Source organism: Ambystoma mexicanum, chromosome 6p, assembly GCF_040938575.1.
Source record: "Ambystoma mexicanum isolate Mex_15411 chromosome 6p, UKY_AmexF1_1, whole genome shotgun sequence".
Classification (NCBI taxonomy): domain Eukaryota; kingdom Metazoa; phylum Chordata; class Amphibia; order Caudata; family Ambystomatidae; genus Ambystoma; species Ambystoma mexicanum.
The window spans coordinates 3,217,557-3,241,737 of NC_090935.1; the positions used below are offsets into that span (position 1 = coordinate 3,217,557).

The window sequence follows — 24,181 nt, forward strand, 5'->3', positions numbered from 1 at the left end:
ACTGGGTATCAACACACGATAAGGACCTCTCTTTCTTTTATTTTATTTTTATTTTTTGAATTTTTAAAGCATTCGCACAGTCCGCGGGCATCGAGGCGCTGTTACAGGAATTGTTTGTTTTTTAGTTGCGTAATTGTTTTGGTCTTAGTTGCGTATTTATAATGTGCTTAGATGCCCAGAGGTTACTAAGCACGGACCCGGGGATCGAACCTGTCCCAAGTCAAAAAGGAAGATCATCCTGGAATCATTCTGGAGTCATCCGATGACTCCATTCTAGAGTCATCCATGCATAGTTCAGGAAGATCATCCGAAGTATTCCAACAGGCCAAAATATGTAATGAGATGATGACTCTAGAGTTATCACAGAAACTACTACAGGATGAGTTTGGATTACTTCCAGTGATGATCTTGGATTACTCCAGGATGACTCCATGACAACTTCATGATGAGTGGGGATTACTCCTGGATGACTTCGGATGACTCTAGGATGACTCCATGACAACTTCAGGATGAGTTGGGATTACTCCAGGATGACTTCGGATTACTCTAGGATGACCCCATGACAACTTCAGGATTACTCCAGGATGACTCCATGACAACTTCAGGATGAGTTGGGATTACTCCAGGATGACTTCGGATTACTCTAGGATGACCCCATGACAACTTCAGGATTACTCCAGGATGACTCCATGACAACTTCAGGATGAGTTGGGATTACTCCAGGATGACTTCGGATTACTCTAGGATGACCCCATGACAACTTCAGGATTACACCAGGATGACTTCATGACAACTTCAGGATGGGTGGGGATTACTCCAAGATGATTTTGGATTACTCTAGGATGACTCCATGACAACTTCAGGATGGGTGGGGATTACTTCAGGATGGTTGCATGCGAACTTTAGGATGGGTTTTGAATTGTGAATGATTCTTGCAGACCACTCCATGATGAGTTTAAAAGATTTCAAGATGCTTCCAAAACATTTAGGAAAAGGGGTTTGATTACCCAAGGATGTATAAGATTGGTGGCATTACTTTAGAACGACTCGTTAGACTTATGGATAGTTTACTGGAAATAAATCTAATGAATATTGCAGCTGTCACTGTCCATCTTTGCTAGAGCACCCAAATGTTGTTAACCAAGTTCACCGATTTAGTGCACAAAACTACAACCGCCCCCTCCCATGTCACAAACCAACCTGTAAACTCCCTAATTTCAATTCTCACCTCTAGCCAACAAGGCCTCACACCCAAAATTACAAAGCACTGCATTGAAACACACACTTCCAGTGACCTAAACAGAATCTGTTAAAGGTCTACCTGCATGACAGACTGCCGCCAGTCACTTCACCCAATATCACTGAGAGCAGCCAACATTATTATGATAGTAAAATACTGCAGCTATACATTGTTGATATTTTATTATAGTATTGCTGTGGCTATAAGATGTCTTCAATCAAACATATGCTCAGAAAGTGTTCAAAAAATGTTTTATTTAACAAATGCAGTTTAAAGGCATAGCTGTATTCTATAAGAATAAATCAGTTTGCAAAAACACAAACGAATAATCATCGATCCTGCATTTCGAAAGGCGGTGTCTTCTTTAGGCCTCTTCTGGCATTGCAGATTTTGGTGGCACCTGGCCGTCCATAGTAGGCCAACTGTTAGCCTTGCAGACAGATCTCAAAAATTCTACAAAAACAAGAAAGGATATATGAATATAAATGGACATCAGAAGAGGCATTGTTAAATTACTTATTGTAGAATAAATACAGGATTAACAAATGTTAAAATGTCAACCTACAAATGTGTCACTACATTTAAATGCATTTGTACACAACGGTTGAAACAGGCTTAAAAGATAGATTTGAACTGAAAATGAATCATGGTTTTCTGTGGCTGCATTCAGAAGATTTATGGTCTTTAATGGTCAAAGGGGTTAATATGTCTTTGAGGAGATGTTGAGCCAGGCACTGAGTCAGTGGGGATGGGAGACAGGACAATCATGCAGAAACAAGATTGACAGATTCATTGTGTAGATACAACAGTTTGACTTTTAAATTAGAAACTATCACACAGTTAGAAATAGAAAGCATAAGTGGATGTGGGGAAATCGTCTTTTAAACCCTTTGCTAATTAACATAACCAGAAGGTCCAGAAACACATGACCCCAGATATGCCAGAGCACACCCTGCTTACATGGGTGACCCAACGCCTCCGGCCTGAAAACCATGCATCACTGATTTGCTACATACTCGAATGGACTAACAAATATACAACACCCCAAAGATAATACCCACTCCCTGCCTTTAATTACCCCTATTCTGCTTGGAAACCAGGAATGGCCAATGTGCAATGAATGTGAGGGACAGGTTTTAAAATGTATTAGAAACAAATGATTTATTAGTCTAGAATAGAATTTGTTCATGCAGTAGCGAATTGATACACCAACAGCTCTCGCGTAACGGCCACCATCTATTTATGGTGTCCATTCAATGCGGAAAAGGTACTCTCAAAATTAAGTAAGTTAACTACAGTTTTTAAATTGGGAACGGTTCTGTTATGAGGGGAATATCACCTTCTGTTGTGTGGATGATCCAGTGTCCATTCCCAACGACTTCTCCACTGATTCTGGTAATGAATCGGTCCTGGTAAGCGCCGCCAGTGATGCCTGCAAATGATGTATTGCCAACTGATTGTGTCTTTGCGTGGCTTGTAACTGTTCTACAATTTAAAAAAAAACAAAAAAAACAAAAAACAAAAGTTAAAGGCACCTACTTTCTGGCCATCAGACTAACTAACAGCGTAGACAAGAACAATAAGGCAAATTGCGCAGGATATCACACTGCGGTAACCGTGGGAGAAGACACAATTACAACTTGGTCCACTGCCCCTACCAGTGAGCCATGGTGTCAGGTGGAGATCCAGCCCAGGGAGTAACAGGGAAGGAGAACCTGAGAACCAGCCAGGAAGTCGGATGGGCGCCCTGACCCTGCCCAGAGAGTCAGTTGAGGGCTATCGGGTGTCACTGAAACTATTGGAATAGAGTACACCTAGGGGGGAATGTCATAAAAGGAGGGACACAAAGCATGCAGATGTTTGGTTATTTGCCCACTTATTGACTGGCCATGGCCATGCTAATCCCCATAGCCATTTACACCCAGATCCTGCGCTTGCCCCAAAATACCTTCTCATAGGAACTCTTTGAGCTCGTATTAATCAAGCCATCCCATCAAACGGTGCACTAAAGTGCCTGCCAGTGTTTTTTTCAAAGCAGTCTTCTGAGCGTTAATAACTTAATTGGAGTAGTAAACCCACTACTGGTGTAATAGAAATGTCTTAACCAGGTCTGCCTTCAGCCACTCGATTTAGAACTGCTGCAGCAAACTTGCTGCTTCAGCTAGTTCACACTGAGACAAGTTGTGAGGTGAATAGCCAGTGCTGTGACCAGTGTAGTGCGGAACAGAGCTCCAACACTGGGCTCTTCGCTTATGTCTTGCTAGTCTCAGTTGGCAAGAGTGAACCCCCATGTGTCAGTGCGCTCTCACCGTTCCTGCCCTTGCCATTACGCTCACAGTACTCCAATCCCAACAGGCCCAACTCACCTTCACAATATATATGAGATGATTGTAGCAGTTTTCCAGGAGGTTGAAGAAAAGTTTCTTGAGAAAGAGCCGGACGTTCAATGCAGAGTGCCTTTCTCTCGTCGTCGCCTTGGCCTCTTGCTTTTTCTTTGGGGCCCTTTGAACCTCCATCTCATGGCTGTAGTTCTTGAACTGAATGACCCAGATTCAGAAAAACAGTAATCTTCAGTTTTGAAAACGGTGATCAGACATTCTAATCCCTCGAGACCAAAGTAAAACTTCCGCTTTTTGGTGCCTTCCTGTTAAGGACAGACAGCCCTGAGGAATGAGCAATCCCCCGAAAAAGCCACTAGGACAATCTTCTTTTGCTCGTAACACCATTAAAAGAGATTTCCTTTGCCAAGAAAATGTTTTAAATCAGTGTATATGTGTATTTTAGCACCATGCGGCCCCCCCTTTGTGTGGTGAATGAGTAACTGTATTAAAATATTTAAGTGCTGCACTCATTCCCAGCAACAATAAAAGCATTCAAGCCTGTGTGTGTACTACATATTGGCTTGTTTATTTGAGCGGTTTTACTCCACACTAGTTGACCCAAGATGGAAGTTCAAATTGAAATATAAAGACACTGAAACTGTGCACCATCTCTCCCAACATACTCCCCATCTCCCTTCACCCCCAAATGGCCTCTCCTCCTCGACTGCCCCACCAGCCCCTTCCCCGTCAACTACTCACATCCACTCTTTGCCCCTTAACTGTGAAATGCCCCACCTCATTCATCCCCTACCTGCTCCCTCTCCCTCAACGGCACACCTTCTCTCCTAACAGCCTCTCCAAGTGCATCCTTTTCCATCAACTACCCCACCACCCCCCAACTGCCCCTTTCTCCCTCAACAGCTGCACCACCCCCTTCTCCAACTGCATCCTTCTCCATCAACTACTCCCAGCCACCATTCACCCCAACTACCCCCTTATCCATCAAATGCTCCACCCTCAACTGCCCACAGGACCCTACTGCCTTTTCCCCCTCTACTGGCCCCACATCTCATTCTCCAACTGATGTTTGGGGAGAAGGGTGGTGGGTGCAGGTAAGGGAGAACCCTTACCTGCTCCCACCACCCTTCTCCCCAAACTGCCCCACACACCTTCTCCCTTCAAATGCCCCACCACTTCTCCAACTGCCACAGCCTCTGCTCCCTATCTGCCCCCATCCTGTTCTCCCCATTTTGCACAAATGCCTGAAACTGCCCCCCCCCCTTCAACTGCCCCCAGGCCCTTCGGCCTCAATTGCTCCCCACCACTTCTCCATAAAATTCCCCCTTTTCCTTTAACTGCCCACTTCTCCCATCGGACTCATACACCCTTCTATCACACACCACGTCTCTCCCAACTACCCCCATCCCCCTTCACTGCAGTTACTCCATTAACTGCCCCGCCCCTTCAACTGCTCTATTCCATTCCCCCCAATTGTCCCTCCTCCCCCAACTGCGCAATATCTCTCCTAACAGCTAAGACGCAGACCCAGTCCCAGGCGCAAAGGGGAGGGATACAGGTCAATTGAGCAAGAGAGTCAGAGAGGGGAGAACACAAAGCCATGCGTGGGAGTAAGGGGGAGGAGGGGACCCAACCGGAACGCAGGTAGCAAAATGGCCGGGGAGAGGGGGTTAGAATAAGCCCAGGCAGCAAGGGAGCATTTCATAATGCAATAACTGAATGTTTTCGAAAAATAAGAAAGATTTTGCATCCCTTAAATTGCAACGAGACGCGCATGAAAAGAGAAGTCGGGTGCCTTCACCTCACACTCAGCCAAAAATGCTCTCCGGCAAGCCAGTGACCACCCCAGGCCTTATGCAGAGACCCCCCCCACCCCAGACACTAAGGCATGGACTTTGCAAACTGCAACAATACCTCAGAGAAGGCCTATTCGTTCAGCTTCCAGGCCCCCCTGAAAAAAAAACACACACACACACACACACACACACACACACACACACGCCCCCCCCCACTCAGACCCACCACTCAGCACCCAGCAATCACCCACACTCTGCATCCACCCTCCACTATTCTTCTCTAACTGTCCCCCTTTTTCCTGAAATTGCCCTCATCCCTCTTGTCCTCCAACTGCACCCCACCCCTAACCGCCAGAACCTCCATTAACCCACTGCCCCCCATCAAGGACTTCCCCCGCCCTTAGCCCTCCCCCTCAAGGACTCCCCGCCCTTAGCCCTCCTTGCCCTAAAGCCTCTGCCCAGCCGCTTCTCTCAAAAGACTTTGACTGCATTAACCCACCTACCCTCCAATGACACCCCAAACCTTAACGCCCCCCCATGTCTCTCCTGCCCTTAAACATCCCCAAACGCACTCCTGCCCCTATCCACACCCAAACTACTCCTGTGCCCTTAACCCCCAAGTCTCCTCCCACCACCCACGTTTTGTTATACCCGTTCTACCCGTGAATCCCCTCTTAATCTTGTCACAATACTTCCAAACTCTTAACCCGCAACCCAAAAGACACCCTCCCCATGTTTAACCCTCTCCGCTCCAAAGACTTCCACCCAGCTCTTATGCCTCAGACCCCAAAGATTTCCACTGAACTTAACCCATGTCCCCGCCAAAGACTTACACCAAACTCTTAATCCCCCACACCAAGCACTTCTACCCACTCATAACCATCACCCCAAGGTCTCCCCTCACCCCCTTATCCCTTAGTCAAAGAATTCACTCCCCTTTAATAGAACCGCCTTTGTACTTACCACCTTAACCCCATACCCAAGGTCTGTTTCCCCACACTCAGGTGCACCCCCAACCACCCCACCCAGCCCAAAGGACGGTTGTCCCCTCGCTACACTTGGCCCCAAGGATGCCCCCATCACTACACTGTACCGTAAGGATGCTTACCATCAATACACTCGGCCCAAGGACACCCCCATCACCACACTCGGCCCCAAGGATGCCCCCTAACAACACTTGGTCCCAAGGACGCACCCTAACAACACTTGGTCCCAAGGACGCGCCCCATCACTACACTTGGCCCCAAGGACGCCCCCATCACTACACTCGGCCCCAAGGATGCCCCCCCATCACCACATTCAGCCCCAAGGATGCCCCCTCACAACACTTGGCCGCAAGGACGCCCCCCTCACAACACTTGGCCCCAAGGACACCCCCCCCATCACTACACTTGGCCCCAAGGACACCCCCCCATCACTACACTCTGCCCCAAGGATGCCCCCTATCACAACACTCAGCCCCAAGGACCCCCCCCCCATCACTACACTCAGCCCCAAGGATATTTCCCTATCATCTCCACTCAGCCCCCAGGGACATCACTGCCATCGCCACACTTGGCCCCAAGGGACACCACTCCCATCACCACTCTTATGCAGGCACACGCTCCCAGCTTACAAATCGAACGGGAGAAGGCACACTTAGTTAAGGCATTTTTATTACTTTATGAGCTCATTTATAGTGGCAGATCAACCAGTATAAAGAAATAAAAACACCCACATGCTGTGGGTCCCTCCACACGTGTCCTATATGTACTCCACTGCAATAACTTCAGTTTAGCCAAAAATAAAAAAAAGCACTGTGTACACAAAAGTGCTGCACACTGAGAACTGTGAAACCAGCACGAGAAGGGACTGGGATGGAACATTTTGAAATAATATGCGGCCGTTTAAAATGAATATTGTCCAGAAACAATAGTGGAAGCCGAGTGGAAGATACCAGATGCACACAGCAACAGGACTTCAAACACGGCCACCATCCTAGCCGCAAAAGTAATTACAGTGGTCAAAGTAAGTGGCTCGCTGAGGCGATCACAGCCATATACATGGAAACGAGAAATTGACTAGGCGGTTGTAGAAAATAAAAAAAATAAAAAGAGAAATTGACTAGGCAGAAATAATAATTGCTCACTAAACCAGGCACGCTTTCATGTTTCACATACACGCCTGCAGACTGCTGTCTTTGCCGCGTGGACACTTCCAACAACAAAGGCAGCACGACCTGCCTCCTAAATCAACATTCTTGAATGTCCGGGTATTTCAATCCTCCCTCACGCTCCGTTCCTGGGCTATAGTCAGTTCGCCAGGCCTCAGAAGAGGCCCGTGAGAGCCTTCCTTCCTTCTCTGCCTGCCTGCCTGCCTGCCTGAGCTACTCAGCTGGCTTGGATGCCTTTTCCCGCGTCTCCCCTCCATGTTTGTGGCGTGATCCGCCATTGCATCCAGAGACGAGATCCGGCCCAGTCCCCAGGGTAGGTTGCAAAACCCTCACGCTGACATAAACAAGGGTGCCCTCAAACGTGTGCACTCCCACCTACCTTTTGTGCTATTTATCCACTTTTATTTTGGTTCCCAGCACGAGCACGACCACCATATATTCTTCCGCCGCCATTGCTGCTTACAGCAGCTGTGCCCCCAGGTCCGAGAAAATAAAAAAAGCTGCACGCCCCTCCAAGACAAGCCCAAAACAAGCCACTCCCAACAAAATAAGCAGATAGAAAGAGCGCCCACTTAAAATGCCATGGTTAGGTCTCAAAAGTAACAAATTTAACAGAATAGCATAACTATACATAGAACACAGTGTTTTAAAATAAAAATATTTTACTATAATCTGCTGCTCACCCAGCATATATAACCACACTCTCCAAAGAGACACTTTCTTTAAAAAAAACACCCTTTGTTTTAAGCAGCACAGTTAAATGAAATTCTCTTTATTAACTAGCTGCACGCATGGATGTCATTTAGGGGTCGCAACTGCGACCCCTGCGGTCTCTCTTGCTACCCCTGTAGTCTCCCTTGGTACCCCTAAAAAATAAAAATCGCTTTTTTTTTAATTTTTTTAAACAGACTCATGGGCTGTAGCCAGCAGCAGGTGGCTCTGTTTCTGGAGTGGCTGGTTTTCTGATAGCTATAACTGGTAAAATAGCTCTGTGGGTTGAGTGCTGGCTGCTGCAAGTGTGTGCGATCTGCAGGTTCGACTCCCAGCAAGGTCAACGCAGCCTTTCATCCTGCTGAGGTTGATAAATGAGTACCAACACAGGTTGGGTGATATTGTACGTATATTTATTCTATATGAAGCACTTAAACATAAGTGCTATATAATAACACATCATTATCGTTTGGCCTTGGGCATCTCCTTGCAATTACAGTGATTTGTTAATATGTGCCTATATACACTGATATTAACGATACATATGGTGATCCATTCTTGTATGAAATGTATATCACTTTACAGTGATAGCGTAACCCATAATTTTCATAGTGTACTTAGAAACAATGCTATGTGAGGCCACTTCCTGTTTTATCGAGTGGTGAAAGGTCATGTTCCATCGCTTCCTGTGATGTCACTTCTGGGTGGGGTCCAATTATATCACTTCCTGTGATGTCATCAGGTGTTAAGGGTCATGTGATGTCCTACCCCAGGCATTTTGGTGAAATGACGTCCCTGGCTGCACACCTCTATCAAACAATGACTAAAAGTAGGTGATATTATTATCACTGAATACATTTTGTTGTGTGTCTTGAAAGCACATTTACAAACCCAATGGAGATTAAGCTCATATTACTTTGCCTTTGGGTACTTGCAGCTTTCCAGTTAAAACGGGGAGTCTCTGCCACCCTGCACGCGCTGCGCTGGGTTAGCCCATGGACACAGAAGGCGATATTTAAACACCTGTTCAGAAGTAACTTAGGGTCGACTGTGCGATCTGCAACACTATGACGAAAACCTTTAGAGCGATCCTAGACAATGGGGATTCCGGGATGTGAACTATAGCACTAGCTCCATCATTCTGAGCTAAGACTGTAACCTGACTCGGGGCAGGCAGACCCGCAGGATAACTGGGAGAATTCCCTGCCCTTTCTTCCATTTATCACTCCAGCATGCTGCGAGGAACCGTAGCCTCCACCCCAACATGCTTGTGAGATCAAAGGAACCACCTTCTAGGCCGAGGTTCATTCGTATTAAGGATTGAAAATGACAATGAATCATAAAAGCAAAAAGAATACGCGTCCGGTGTATGCAGGAAGAAATTGATAGCTGCCACAGAAGCACATCGTATTCCACAATTGCTTTGTATGCAGCATACAGAAACCGATTACACCCGCAGCCCGCGATGAACAGTTACATCGCATACACTGAGGAGCACTTAATATTAGTCACACTTGCACACGGGGGCTGCGTGGATGATGGCGGCCATCGCTCGAAATGATCAAAAACACTTCTGTTTGTGGGGAGAGGGGGTGTAATGCTTACCAGACAAACAGGAAACAGGCACAACGAGATGTTGCTCTAAAATTCCAAAATAGAAAGAACAAATCAAGCGCACCAGCAGCTAAATATACCTGCCGCTGCACGGCATGGAGTCCTTCTTCCTCCATGATTGTCTTCATCAGCTTCGTCATCACGTAGGCATCCTATGTGAAAAATCGCCCCTACGTCATGACGCCTTAAAGGCATTTCAGAAAGTGTTGGCAAACTTTTAAACAAACACACAATGCTCTCGGGTCTCATATGGACTTTATTTATGTGCTATTACCAATGAAAGCAACATAAGGCCTTCTTTTAGCAGAAGCTCAGTTTCAGTGTCCAGGCAGCATATCAGGTGAGTGCATCGATCCAGCTCTGTGAATTCTATATGCATTTTGTGCGCCATTGAAAAACTCTTTATGCATGCAGCAACTTGACCAGCATGGCAGCTCGTTTGATTTTTTTGGGGAGCTTTCATGTGTGTGCAATGTTTTTTTTTATGCTGGGTCTCAAGCTTTCCCATATTGCCACATTGGGCATTTTGAGGGTGCTCGGGCCTGCTTGGATGGCAAAGGTTTCTCTCCCATGGAGTGCATGCTTATGTTTAGGCCTCATGGCTTCCATTTTCACCCAACATAGTCTCAAGCTTTACCCTTGCCACATTGGGGATTTTGAGGGTGCTGGGTGCCTGCTTTTGACTGGATGGCAAAGGGTTCTCACCCAGGGGGTGCATGCTATGTTTAGGCCTCATGACTTCCATTTGGGATGGGTTCTATAGTTTGTCTGGCCATTCACAACTTGTTTAACCCCTTCTTCCATTAAGTGCTGCTAGTATTTTTACGGTGCGTTTCCCTTACTTGTTCCCTAGGGCCAAATATGTGTTGGGGACATTTGTGACCAGTCACTTTTTACTGCAAGAAAACTATTTCTGTGCCATGTATGCTTTTTAAGTGTGATTCCTGGTCAATGGTTTAGCACTTTTACATTGAGTGTTGCAGTTTAAATGACAATCAGTATTAGTCTGCAAATCATCCAAAAACTCTGTGATGCTCTGAAGTAATCAGTAAGCCATCCCCAAATCATCAAGACATGTTTCATGGCGATGCTCTTCAAGTAATCGGTAGGTCATCCCAGAATCATTCCCAAATCATCAGGGACAAACATGTTTTGGCTCTTCAAGTAATCAGCAGGTCATCCCAGAATCATCTGGGGCAAACCTGTTGATGCTCCTGAAGTAATCGGCAGGTCATCCCAGAAACATCCCAAATCATCATGGTGATGCTCTTGAAGTAATCGGCAAGTCATCCTAAAGTCATCAGGAACAAAGAGTTTTCTAAAATAGGGATGATGCTGGAATCATCCGCAAGTCATGTAAGCTCATCCCCAAATCATCACCCACCATTCTGAGACATTTGCTGATGACTTTAACAGCCTGATGACTTCTGATGATGTGGAAATGACTTCTAATGTAGTTCGATGATCATCGGATGACTCCAGGATGGTCTCTTAAGTCATCCTTTTAGACCTGGGGTGTTGCTTTGTGTAGTCTTGCTTCTGTGCTTCTGAGCTATCCTCCCGGGTCAAACATGCCAAGGTTACTTTCTCCCGCCTAAATAAATCTCACCCCAATGCAATCCTATGGGAACATTAGTTTCTCCCACTTTCTGTGATTCATTCTCTCTCCAGGTGCCTAGAAGGACGACATGTACGTGTTGGAGACTTTAAATCACCAGCTTCCAAAAGCTACAAAAAAAGAACAGAAATGCAAATAGTCTCAGTTTAAATCTGTGAGACAGTAGCCTTGTCCCGATATTAAACATCAGCATCCATCCAGGAAGCTTTAGTGACAGATATGGATGGAGTTGCAATGATAATGATGTGCTATTTTTGCGTTTCGCCTCTTGCTCATCTCCCAGACCCCCTCCCCTGCCCCCTGCTCATCTCCCAGACCCCCTCCCCTGCCCCTGCCTCTGCCTCCTGCTCATCTCTCTGACCCCCTCCCCTGCCCCTGCCTCCTGCTCATCTCCCAGACCCCCTCCCCTGCCCCCTGCTCATCTCCCAGACCCCCTCCCCTGCCCCTGCCTCCTGCTCATCTCTCTGACCCCCTCCCCCGCTCATCTCCCTGACCCCCTCCCCTGCCTCCTGCTCATCTCCCAGACCCCCTCCCCTGCCCCCTGCTCATCTCCCAGACCCCCTCCCCTGCCCCTGCCTCCTGCTCATCTCTCTGACCCCCTCCCCCGCCCCCTGCTCATCTCCCAGACCCCCTCCCCTGCCCCTGCCTCCTGCTCATCTCTCTGACCCCCTCCCCCGCTCATCTCCCAGACCCCCTCCCCTGCCTCCTGCTCATCTCCCAGACCCCCTCCCCTGCCCCTGCCTCCTGCTCATCTCTCTGACCCCCTCCCCCGCTCATCTCCCAGACCCCCTCCCCTGCCTCCTGCTCATCTCTCTGACCCCCTCCCCTGCCTCCTGCTCATCTCTCTGACCCCCTCCCCTGCCTCCTGCTCATCTCTCAGACCCCCTCCCCTGCCTCCTGCTCATCTCTCTGACCCCCTCCCCTGCCTCCTGCTCATCTCCCAGACCCCCTCCCCTGCCTCCTGCTCATCTCTCTGACCCCCTCCCCCGCTCATCTCCCAGACCCCCTCCCCTGCCTCCTGCTCATCTCTCTGACCCCCTCCCCTGCCTCCTGCTCATCTCCCAGCCCGCCTCCTGCTCATCTCCCAGACCCCCTCCTGCTCATCTCCCAGACCCCCTCCCCCGCCTCCTGCTCATCTCCCAGACCCCCTCCCCTGCCCCCTGTTCCTCTCTCTGACCCCCTCTCCTGCTCATCTCCCAGACGCCCCTGCCTCCTACTCATCTCCCAGACCCCCTCCCCCGCCTCCTGCTCCTCTCTCAGACCCCCTCCCCTGCCTCCTGCTCATATCTCCGACCCCCTCCCCTGCCTCCTGCTCATATCTCCGACCCCCTCCCCTGCCTCCTGCTCATCTCTCAGACCCCCTCCCCTGCCTCCTGCTCCTCTCTCAGACCCCCTCCCCTGCCTCCTGCTCCTCTCTCAGACCCCCCTCCCCTGCCTCCTGCTCATATCTCAGACCCCCTCCCCTGCCTCCTGCTCATATCTCAGACCCCCTCCCCTGCCTCCTGCTCATATCTCAGACCCCCTCCCCTGCCTCCTGCTCATATCTCAGACCCCCTCCCCTGCCTCCTGCTCATATCTCAGACCCCCTCCCCTGCCTCCTGCTCATATCTCAGACCCCCTCCCCCTCCCCTGCCTCCTGCTCATCTCCCAGACCCCCTCCCCTGCCTCCTGCTCATCTCTCTGACCCCCTCCCCCGCTCATCTCCCAGACCCCCTCCCCTGCCTCCTGCTCATCTCTGACCCCCTCCCCTGCCTCCTGCTCATCTCCCAGACCGCCTCCTGCTCATCTCCCAGACCACCCCCCCCGCTTCCTGCTCCTCTCTCAGACCCCCCCGCCCCCTGTTCCTCTCTCTGAGCCCCCCTCCCCTTCCTCCTATCTCAGACCCCCTCCCCTGCCTCCTGCTCATCTCTCAGACCCCCCCGCCCCCTGTTCCTCTCTCTGAGCCCCCCCCCTTCCTCCTATCTCAGACCCCCTCCCCTGCCTCCTGCTCATCTCTCTGACCCCCTCACCTGCCTCCTGCTCATCTCCCAGACGCCCCTGCCTCCTGCTCATCTCCCAGCCACGCCTCCTATCTCAGACCCCCTCCCCTGTCTCCTGCTCATATCTCAGACCCCCTCCCCTGTCTCCTGCTCATATCTCAGACCCCCTCCCCTGCCTCCTGCTCATATCCCAGACCCCCTCCCCTGCCTCCTGCTCATATCTCAGACCCCCTCCCCTGCCTCCTGCTCATATCTCAGACCCCCTCACCTGCCTCCTGCTCATATCTCAGACCCCCTCCCCTGCCACCTGCTCATATCGCAGAAACCCTCCCCCTCCCCTGCCCCTGCCTCCTGCTCATCTCTCTGACCCCCTCCCCCGCTCATCTCCCAGACCCCCTCCCCTGCCTCCTGCTCATCTCTCAGACCCTCCCGCAGAAAGGAGGTACTTGAGCCAGTTTGGGAAAACTGTTTGCATTTTAGCCAATGTGAAGCTGGGTAGGGATGGGCGAGTCCCTACTAGGGTGGCCAACTCTTTGATAGTCTGTTGCGGGACACTTGCCCACAAGGAGGTGATGACGTCATGTCATTCACTTGGCCCGCCCCTTTTTGAAATGTAATTTTTTTTAATGGCTCTTAATTCCTGGCTTAATTGAAATGCAAATGGTATGTCCTTGTGTTCAGCAAAAACCAAGGAGCACAGACTACAAAAGGTAAATAACTGCAGTGATCTATGTATGCCTCGCTGCACACGTTGTTCTTTGTGTCTGATGTGGCTTGTCTCATGGCCTGCATACTCGTGCTCTCCTTGTCCGTTTCTGTGCAGTGTCCCCCCTCCCCATCATCGTACACTGTGACTGGGATAGGAACCAATAGTGGCCCTGGATATTGTTTTCAAAGTGGCCTCATGTTGCATTGAGCAAAGAAGAATAACGAGCAATCCCAACCCCTCAAGGGAGAATAACGAGCAATCCCAACCCCTCAAGGGAGAATAACGAGCAATCCCAACCCCTCAAGGGAGAATAACGAGCAATCCCAGCCCCTAAACGGAGAGTTTGGATGAAGGTAAAAGTGTGCATTTTGTAATGCACATTTATCCTTAAACAGTGATTAAAAAGTCAGATTTGCAACATGTTCAACTTATTTCAGGGGTCCCCTGAAGACAAATTTCTTCCACCCAATCAAAAAGAATCTATGTCCCCCTCCCGACCCCTGCGCCCCTGTCACATTCCGTAGCTTGATATGCTGGCCCAAAGAGTCTCCATTCCTCCCACCCTTTCTCCCCATCGCAACCCATATCTTGATTTGTATTTGTTATTTTATTTCAATGTATTTACTTGTACCGTGCCGTTAGACCCCAGGCATCGGTGCGCCAACAATAAGGAATAGACAGGGGACTAACGGTATGACAGGACAATTAACAAGAAACCTGATAGAGTACTGTCTCACTAAGCTAGTCAAACCCTGACCTGGTTTCACTGAAATAGGTGAGTTTTAAGTTTCTTTCTGAAGGTGGTGTAGACTCTAGTCTTAGTTATAGTGGTAGGTTTTTCCATTTGGTTGCAGCCTTTATAGAGAAGGCATTACCCAAGCCATTGGATCACTTGTGAGGTGCATTAGTGATCTGGTCCTGTGCTTCTGATCTCACGACTCGCCCCGGTACATAGCGAGTGATATTTTCCTTCAGGTATGCTGGAGCTTTCCCATGTAGACCTCTATGAGCCAGGGTCAAAGCCTTGAACTGGATCCTGCCTTCCACAGACAGCCAATGCATGTCCCTTCCGTCTTTGCTGATGTGCTCTTTCCTGGTTTTCTTTTTCACTATTCTTTGTTGTTCTGAATCACTTGGCATTTTGTTATGCACCACTTATTCCTAGTAGTAGAGCATTGCCATAGTCCATCCGAGACAATATGGTAGCTCAGGTGATGGCTGCGCGGTTTCCCACACTCGGGTAAGGTTGCATTGCTCTAAGGAGCTGAAGATGGAAGGGACCGTTTTTACTCACAAATATAACCTATGCTTCTGCACTCATGAGCCTTCCAAAAACATCCCGTGTGTCTTCACTTTGCCTACTACCTGTATGGGGTAGTCTCTGATGTGAAATGGCTCGTACTGAGGGGCCAACTTGGCCCGAGCTTGGTGAGAGCCGAAAACCATCAGCTCTGTTTTGTTGCCATTAAGGCACATCCAAATGTTGTCCATGATATGATATGATATCTGGCATTTATAATGCGCCTACACACACGTGTTTCAATTGATTTATATAGGGCCTTTACTTTGGCAATATCCTGTGAGTAGTTACCACTCGGCTCTACCACCAACTGGGTATCGTCTGCGTAGTTGGTGAAATGTGCACCGATGTCATCTAAATCTACGCAGATGGATCTGAGATAGAGGTTGAAAAAGAACGGTGATAAACTGGCACCTTGAGGGACATCACAGAGTATGGAGGTCTCATGGGAAAATGTATCTCCCCAATCGACCTTAGATTTCCTCTCTGTAAGGAAAGAAGCCAACCAGCTGCTGGCTCCTTTGGAGCAATTTGCCACCTTCTCTAGTAACTGTTGGAGCTGTTCACGATCCAAAAGAATGAATGTGGCACTTAGATCGAGGAGTATGAGTAGCCATGTGTTCCCTTTGTCTATTATGGTCAGCGTGTGCGTTTGTCAATCAAGCATTGCTCTTCCCGTGCTATGAGCTGCTCGGAGACCCGACTGTCGATTATGTAATATCGTGTTTTCTTTCAACATGGGACTGCAGTTGAGCCGTGGCACTCTTATCAATCTCCTTGAGGAGGAAATTACAATTTGTTATAGGCCTCAAAATTCTGGGTTCCCTTTGATCTAACACTGGTTTCTTCACCAGTGGTGTGATGGTTACTGTTTTGATGCTTGTTGGCACTACTGTCGTTGAAGGTTGCATTAACAGTCTTAGTGAGCAGTGGGGCAAAGATATTTATATTCTCCGGAATCATCTTCAGAGGGAGGACATTTTCGGCACATGATATAGGTTTCATTGAGGACAGCGATTTAGCCACGTCTTCAATTGTGACATCATGGAAATTGAAAGTTTCTTGATGATTCAATGATTTTCTCATGATGGGCGGGTCGACCTGGACATTGAATGATATCTGAGCATCTATTATGAGATCCCTGTCGCTTTTAATGTTTGAGAAGGCTGCCTGAACCATATTGCAATCTTCCTGGGACGGTGTAAACGTAGATGCTAATGATTTTGGCTTCTACTGGCGGAATTTGCGGCTGACCTAATTTGTTCGTTAAAGTAGGTCATTTTTGCTTCACAAAGGTTTCTCAATTTCTTTCCAACTTTCCTTATTGGCCTACGATGGGTTCTTCAGCCAGCCGCCCTCTCTTCCCTTTTTCCTTTCTTTAGCTCTACTAATTTGGAGTCAAACCATTTTTGATGGTTTATATTTGGTCTGACCAATTTAGACCTTAGTGGTGCCCTCGGGTCCGCCAGCTCTTTTACATGGTGTATATATAGTTTGAGATGAGTTCATCACACAAATCCTCCTCTTTGGATTCCCTCAAAACTTTCATTATGTACTGTTCTAGGTGTGCGGTCTCAATTTTCTTGTAATTCCTGCTATGTAGTCTCTTCTGCTCATTAGTTATTTTTCTGTTGAGGATATTTTATGGACAAAGTGAATGACACTTTAAAGTGGTCTGTCCAAATGCACGGCATGGTTGTTTACCCACTAGTCTCTAGGTTATGCGTAACAACCCAGTCAAGTTGGTTCCCGTTTGCCATGGTAGGATCAGCATTCATGACCCTGTAATCGATATTATTCAACCTCTTCTCGAGTTCTATTTGCTAGACACACCTTTAGTGTTTAGTATTTTTCCCTTAAGAGGTGGATTGGTGTTGTGACGTGGTCTTCCTGAGTCAGTGCAGTATGTGTGGAATGTTCCCTCCTCTAGGTTCTATTTACTAGACACACCTTTAGTGTTTAGTATTTTTCCCTTATGAGGTGGATTGGTGTTGTGACTTGGTCTTCCTGAGTCAGTGCAGTATGTGTGGAATGTTCCCTCCTCTGGGTTCTATTTACTAGACACACCTTTAGTATTTTTCCCGTATGAGGTGGATTGGTGTTGTGACTTGGTCTTCCTGAGTCAGTGCAGTATGTGTGGAATGTTCCCTCCTCTGGGTTCTATTTACTAGACACACCTTTAGTGTTTAGTATTTTTCCGTTATGAGGTGGATTGGTGTTGTGACGTGGTCTTCCTGAGTCAGTGCACTATGTGTGGAATGCTCCCTCTAGGGTCTATTTACTAGACACACCTTTAGTGTTTAGTATTTTTCTCTTATGAGGTAGATTGGTGTTGTGACTCGGTCTTCCTGAGTCAGTGCACTATGTATGGAATGCTCCCTCCTCTAGGGTCTATTTGCTAGACATACCTTTAGTGTTTTAATATTTTTCCCTTATGAGGTGGATTGGTGTTGTGACTCGGTCTTCCTGAGTCAGTGCAGTATGTGTGGAATGTTCCCTCCTCTAGGTTCTATTTACTAGACACACCTTTAGTGTTTTAGTATTTTTCCCTTATGAGGTGGATTGGTGTTATGACTCGGTCTTCCTGAGTCAGTGCAGTATGTGTGGAATGTTCCCTCCTCTAGATCTATTTACTAGACACACCTTTAGTGTTTAGTATTTTTCCCGTATGAGGTGGATTGGTGTTGTGACGTGGTCTTCCTGAGTCAGTGCACTATGTGTGGAATGCTCCCTCTAGGGTCTATTTACTAGACACACCTTTAGTTTTTAGTATTTTTCCCTTATAAGGTGGATTGGTGTTGTGACTTGGTCAGTGCAGTATGTGTGGAATGTTCCCTCCTCTGGGTTCTATTTACTAGACACACCTTTAGTGTTTAGTATTTTTCCGTTATGAGGTGGATTGGTGTTGTGACGTGGTCTTCCTGAGTCAGTGCAGTATGTGTGGAATGTTCCCTCCTCTAGGTTCTATTTACTAGACACACCTTTAGTGTTTTAGTATTTTTCCGTTATGAGGTAGATTGGTGTTGTGACGTGGTTTTCCTGAGTCAGTGCAGTATGTGTGGAATGTTCCCTTCTCTAGGCTCTATTTACTAGACACACCTTTAGTGTTTAGTATTTTTCCCTTATGAGGTGGATTGGTGTTGTGACGTGGTCTTCCTGAGTCAGTGCAGTATGTGTGGTCTTCCTGAGTAAGTGCAGTATGTGTGGAATGTTCCCTCCTCTGGGTTCTATTTGCTAGACACACCTTTAGTGTTTAGTATTTTTCCATTATGAGGTGGATTGGTGTTATGACTCGGTCTTCCTGAGTCAGTGCAGTATGTGTGGAATGTTCCCTCCTCTGGGTTCTATTTGCTAGACACACCTTTAGTGTTTAGTATTTTTCCCTTATGAGGTGGATTGGTGTTGTGACGTGGTCTTCCTGAGTCAGTGCAGTATGTGTGGAATGTTCCCTCCTCTAGGTTCTATTTACTAGACACAGCTTTAGTGTTTAGTATTGTTCCCTTATGAGGTGGATTGGTGTTGTGATTTGGTCTTCCTGAGTCAGTGCAGTATGTGTGGAATGCTCCCTCCTCTAGGTCCTATTTACTAGACACACCTTTAGTGTTTAGTATTTTCCCCTTATGAGGTGGATTGGTGTTGTGACGTGGTCTTCCTGAGTCAGTGCACTATGTGTGGAATGCTCCCTCTAGGGTCTATTTACTAGACACACCTTTAGTGTTTAGTATTTTTCCCTTATGAGGTGGATTGGTGTTGTGACGTGGTCTTCCTGAGTCAGTGCAGTATGTGTGGAATGTTCCCTCTTCTGGGTTCTATTTACTAGACACACCTTTAGTGTTTAATATTTTTCCCTTTTGAGGTGGATTGGTGTTGTGACGTGCTCTTCCTGAGTCAGTGCAGTATGTGTGGAATGTTCCCTCCTCTGGGTTATATTTGCTAGACACACCTTTAGTGTTTTAGTATTTTTCCCTTATGAGGTGGATTGGTGTTGTGACTCGGTCTTCCTGAGTCAGTGCAGTATGTGTGGAATGTTCCCTCCTCTGGGTTCTATTTACTAGACACACCTTTAGTGTTTAGTATTTTTCCCTTATGAGGTGGATTGGTGTTATGACTCGGTCTTCCTGAGTCAGTGCAGCATGTGTGGAATGTTCCCTCCTCTAGATCTATTTACTAGACACACCTTTAGTGTTTAGTATTTTTCCCTTATGAGGTGGATTGGTGTTGTGACGTGGTCTTCCTGAGTCAGTGCAGTATGTGTGGCATGTTCCCTCCTCTGGGTTCTATTTACTAGACACACCTTTAGTGTTTAGTATTTTTCCCTTATGAGGTGGATTGGTGTTATGACTCGGTCTTCCTGAGTCAGTGCAGTATGTGTGGAATGTTCCCTCCTCTAGGTTCTATTTACTAGACACACCTTTAGTGTTTAGTATTTTTCCCTTATGAGGTGGATTGGTGTTGTGACGTGGTCTTCCTGAGTCAGTGCAGTATGTGTGGCATGTTCCCTCCTCTGGGTTCTATTTACTAGACACACCTTTAGTGTTTAGTATTTTTCCCTTATAAGGTGGATTGGTGTTGTGACTTGGTCAGTGCAGTATGTGTGGAATGTTCCCTCCTCTGGGTTCTATTTACTAGACACACCTTTAGTGTTTAGTATTTTTCCGTTATGAGGTGGATTGGTGTTGTGACGTGGTCTTCCTGAGTCAGTGCAGTATGTGTGGAATGTTCCCTCCTCTAGGTTCTATATACTAGACACACCTTTAGTGTTTTAGTATTTTTCCGTTATGAGGTGGATTGGTGTTGTGACGTGGTTTTCCTGAGTCAGTGCAGTATGTGTGGAATGTTCCCTCCTCTAGGCTCTATTTACTAGACACACCTTTAGTGTTTAGTATTTTTCCCTTATGAGGTGGATTGGTGTTGTGACGTGGTCTTCCTGAGTCAGTGCAGTATGTGTGGAATGTTCCCTCCTCTGGGTTCTATTTACTAGACACACCTTTAGTGTTTTAGTATTTTTCCCTTATGAGGTGGATTGGTGTTGTGACGTGGTCTTCCTGAGTCAGTGCAGTATGTGTGGTCTTCCTGAGTAAGTGCAGTATGTGTGGAATGTTCCCTCCTCTGGGTTCTATTTGCTAGACACACCTTTAGTGTTTAGTATTTTTCCATTATGAGGTGGATTGGTGTTATGACTCGGTCTTCCTGAGTCAGTGCAGTATGTGTGGAATGTTCCCTCCTCTGGGTTCTATTTGCTAGACACACCTTTAGTGTTTAGTATTTTTCCCTTATGAGGTGGATTGGTGTTGTGACGTGGTCTTCCTGAGTCAGTGCAGTATGTGTGGAATGTTCCCTCCTCATGGTTCTATTTACTAGACACAGCTTTAGTGTTTAGTATTGTTCCCTTATGAGGTGGATTGGTGTTGTGACTCGGTCTTCCTGAGTCAGTGCACTATGTGTGGAATGGTCCCTCCTCTAGGTTCTATTTACTAGACACACCTTTAGTGTTTAGTATTTTTCCCTTATGAGGTGGATTGGTGTTGTGACGTGGTCTTCCTGAGTCAGTGCAGTATGTGTGGAATGTTCCCTCCTCTGGGTTCTATTTGCTAGACATACCTTTAGTGTTTAGTATTTTTCCCTTATGAGGTGGATTGGTGTTGTGACGTGGTCTTCCTGAGTCAGTGCAGTATGTGTGGAATGTTCCCTCCTCTGGGTTCTATTTGCTAGACATACCTTTAGTGTTTAGTATTTTTCCCTTATGAGGTGGATTGGTGTTGTGACGTGGTCTTCCTGAGTCAGTGCACTATGTGTGGAATGCTCCCTCTAGGGTCTATTTACTAGACACACCTTTAGTGTTTAATATTTTTCTCTTATGAGGTAGATTGGTGTTGTGACTCGGTCTTCCTGAGTCAGTGCACTATGTATGGAATGCTCCCTCCTCTAGGGACTATTTGCTAGACATACCTTTAGTGTTTTAGTATTTTTCCCTTATGAGGTGGATTGGTGTTGTGACTCGGTCTTCCTGAGTCAGTGCACTATGTGTGGAATGTTCCCTCCTCTAGGTTCTATTTACTAGACACACCTTTAGTGTTTAGTATTTTTCCCTTATGAGGTGGATTGGTGTTGTGACGTGGTCTTCCTGAGTCAGTGCAGTATGTGTGGCATGTTCCCTCCTCTGGGTTCTATTTACTAGACACACCTTTAGTGTTTAGTATTTTCCCCTTATGAGGTGGATTGGTGTTATGACTCGGTCTTCCTGAGTCAGTGCAGTATGTGTGGAATGTTCCCTCCTCTAGATCTATTTACTAGACACACCTTTAGTGTTTAGTATTTTTCCCTTATGAGGTGGATTGGTGTTGTGACGTGGTCTTCCTGAGTCAGTGCAGTATGTGTGGCATGTTCCCTCCTCTGGGTTCTATTTACTAGACACACCTTTAGTGTTTAGTATTTTTCCCTTATAAGGTGGATTGGTGTTGTGACTTGGTCAGTGCAGTATGTGTGGAATGTTCCCTCCTCTGGGTTCTATATACTAGACACACCTTTAGTGTTTTAGTATTTTTCCGTTATGAGGTGGATTGGTGTTGTGACGTGGTTTTCCTGAGTCAGTGCAGTATGTGTGGAATGTTACCTCCTCTAGGCTCTATTTACTAGACACACCTTTAGTGTTTAGTATTTTTCCCTTATGAGGTCGATTGGTGTTGTGACGTGGTCTTCCTGAGTCAGTGCAGTATGTGTGGAATGTTCCCTCCTCTGGGTTCTATTTACTAGACACACCTTTAGTGTTTTAGTATTTTTCCCTTATGAGGTGGATTGGTGTTGTGACGTGGTCTTCCTGAGTCAGTGCAGTATGTGTGGTCTTCCTGAGTAAGTGCAGTATGTGTGGAATGTTCCCTCCTCTGGGTTCTATTTGCTAGACACACCTTTAGTGTTTAGTATTTTTCCATTATGAGGTGGATTGGTGTTGTGACGTGGTCTTCCTGAGTCAGTGCAGTATGTGTGGAATGTTCCCTCCTCTAGGTTCTATTTACTAGACACAGCTTTAGTGTTTAGTATTGTTCCCTTATGAGGTGGATTGGTGTTGTGACTTGGTCTTCCTGAGTCAGTGCACTATGTGTGGAATGGTCCCTCCTCTAGGTTCTATTTACTAGACACACCTTTAGTGTTTAGTATTTTTCCCTTATGAGGTGGATTGGTGTTGTGACGTGGTCTTCCTGAGTCAGTGCAGTATGTGTGGAATGTTCCCTCCTCTGGGTTCTATTTACTAGACACACCTTTAGTGTTTAGTATTTTTCCCTTATGAGGTGGATTGGTGTTGTGACGTGGTCTTCCTGAGTCAGTGCAGTATGTGTGGAATGTTCCCTCCTCTAGGTTCTATTTACTAGACACACCTTTAGTGTTTAGTATTTTTCCCTTATGAGGTGGATTGGTATTGGGACGTGGTCTTCCTGAGTCAGTGCAGTATGTGTGGAATGCTCCCTCCTCTAGGTTCTATTTACTAGACACACCTTTAGTGTTTAGTATTTTTCCCTTATGAGGTGGATTGGTGTTGTGACTTGGTCTTCCTGAGTCAGTGCAGTATGTGTGGAATGTTCCCTCCTCTGGGTTCTATTTACTAGACACACCTTTAGTGTTTTAGTATTTTTCCCTTATGAGGTGGATTGGTGTTGTGACTCGGTCTTCCTGAGTCAGTGCAGTATGTGTGGAATGTTCCCTCCTCTGGGTTCTATTTACTAGACACACCTTTAGTGTTTAGTATTTTTCCCTTATGAGGTGGATTGGTGTTATGACTCGGTCTTCCTGAGTCAGTGCACTATGTGTGGAATGCTCCCTCTAGGGTCTATTTACTAGACACACCTTTAGTGTTTAGTATTTTTCTCTTATGAGGTAGATTGCTGTTGTGACTCGGTCTTCCTGAGTCAGTGCACTATGTATGGAATGCTCCCTCCTCTAGGGACTATTTGCTAGACACACCTTTAGTGTTTAGTATTTTCCCCTTATGAGGTGGATTGGTGTTATGACTCGGTCTTCCTGAGTCAGTGCAGTATGTGTGGAATGTTCCCTCCTCTAGATCTATTTACTAGACACACCTTTAGTGTTTAGTATTTTTCCCTTATGAGGTGGATTGGTGTTGTGACGTGGTCTTCCTGAGTCAGTGCAGTATGTGTGGCATGTTCCCTCCTCTGGGTTCTATTTACTAGACACACCTTTAGTGTTTAGTATTTTTCCCTTATGAGGTGGATTGGTGTTATGACTCGGTCTTCCTGAGTCAGTGCAGTATGTGTGGAATGTTCCCTCCTCTAGATCTATTTACTAGACACACCTTTAGTGTTTAGTAATTTTCCCTTATGAGGTGGATTGGTGTTGTGACGTGGTCTTCCTGAGTCAGTGCAGTATGTGTGGCATGTTCCCTCCTCTGGGTTCTATTTACTAGACACACCTTTAGTGTTTAGTATTTTTCCCTTATGAGGTGGATTGGTGTTATGACTCGGTCTTCCTGAGTCAGTGCAGTATGTGTGGAATGTTCCCTCCTCTAGATCTATTTACTAGACACACCTTTAGTGTTTAGTATTTTTCCCTTATAAGGTGGATTGGTGTTGAGACTTGGTCAGTGCAGTATGTGTGGAATGTTCCCTCCTATGGGTTCTATTTACTAGACACACCTTTAGTGTTTAGTATTTTTCCGTTATGAGGTGGATTGGTGTTGTGACGTGGTCTTCCTGAGTCAGTGCAGTATGTGT

The 24,181-nt window shown here is 46.8% G+C and overlaps 2 protein-coding genes across 3 annotated transcripts in view; one reads left to right on the top strand and one right to left on the bottom strand.

The window, feature by feature from the left end:
• Positions 1–24,181, top strand: part of LOC138511114 (zinc finger protein 615-like) — a 306,454-nt gene that overhangs the window by 15,652 nt on the left and 266,621 nt on the right. The gene's annotated exons all lie outside the window — the stretch shown is intronic.
• On the bottom strand, positions 1,475–10,045 carry LOC138511115 (protein timeless homolog). Its single transcript, XM_069626599.1, has 4 exons — positions 9,933–10,045; positions 3,607–3,777; positions 2,580–2,725; positions 1,475–1,693 (listed from the first exon to the last, which is right to left on the bottom strand). The coding sequence occupies exons 1-4, from the start codon at positions 9,990–9,992 to the stop codon at positions 1,666–1,668; spliced, it is 405 nt and encodes a 134-aa protein (XP_069482700.1). The 5' UTR covers positions 9,993–10,045; the 3' UTR covers positions 1,475–1,665.

What these genes read in the sequence shown, in the direction of transcription:
- LOC138511115 (XM_069626599.1), bottom strand. Translation starts at nt 9,992, where the DNA reads ATGACGAAGCTGATGAAGACAATCATGGAGGAAGAAGGACTCCATGCC. An exon ending in ATCTCATATATATTGTGAAG is followed by an intron (nt 2,726 to 3,606) that starts GTGAGTTGGGCC and finishes TTTAAATTGTAG; the next exon opens with AACAGTTACAAGCCACGCAA. An exon ending in GATCATCCACACAACAGAAG is followed by an intron (nt 1,694 to 2,579) that starts GTGATATTCCCC and finishes TTGTTTTTGTAG; the next exon opens with AATTTTTGAGATCTGTCTGC.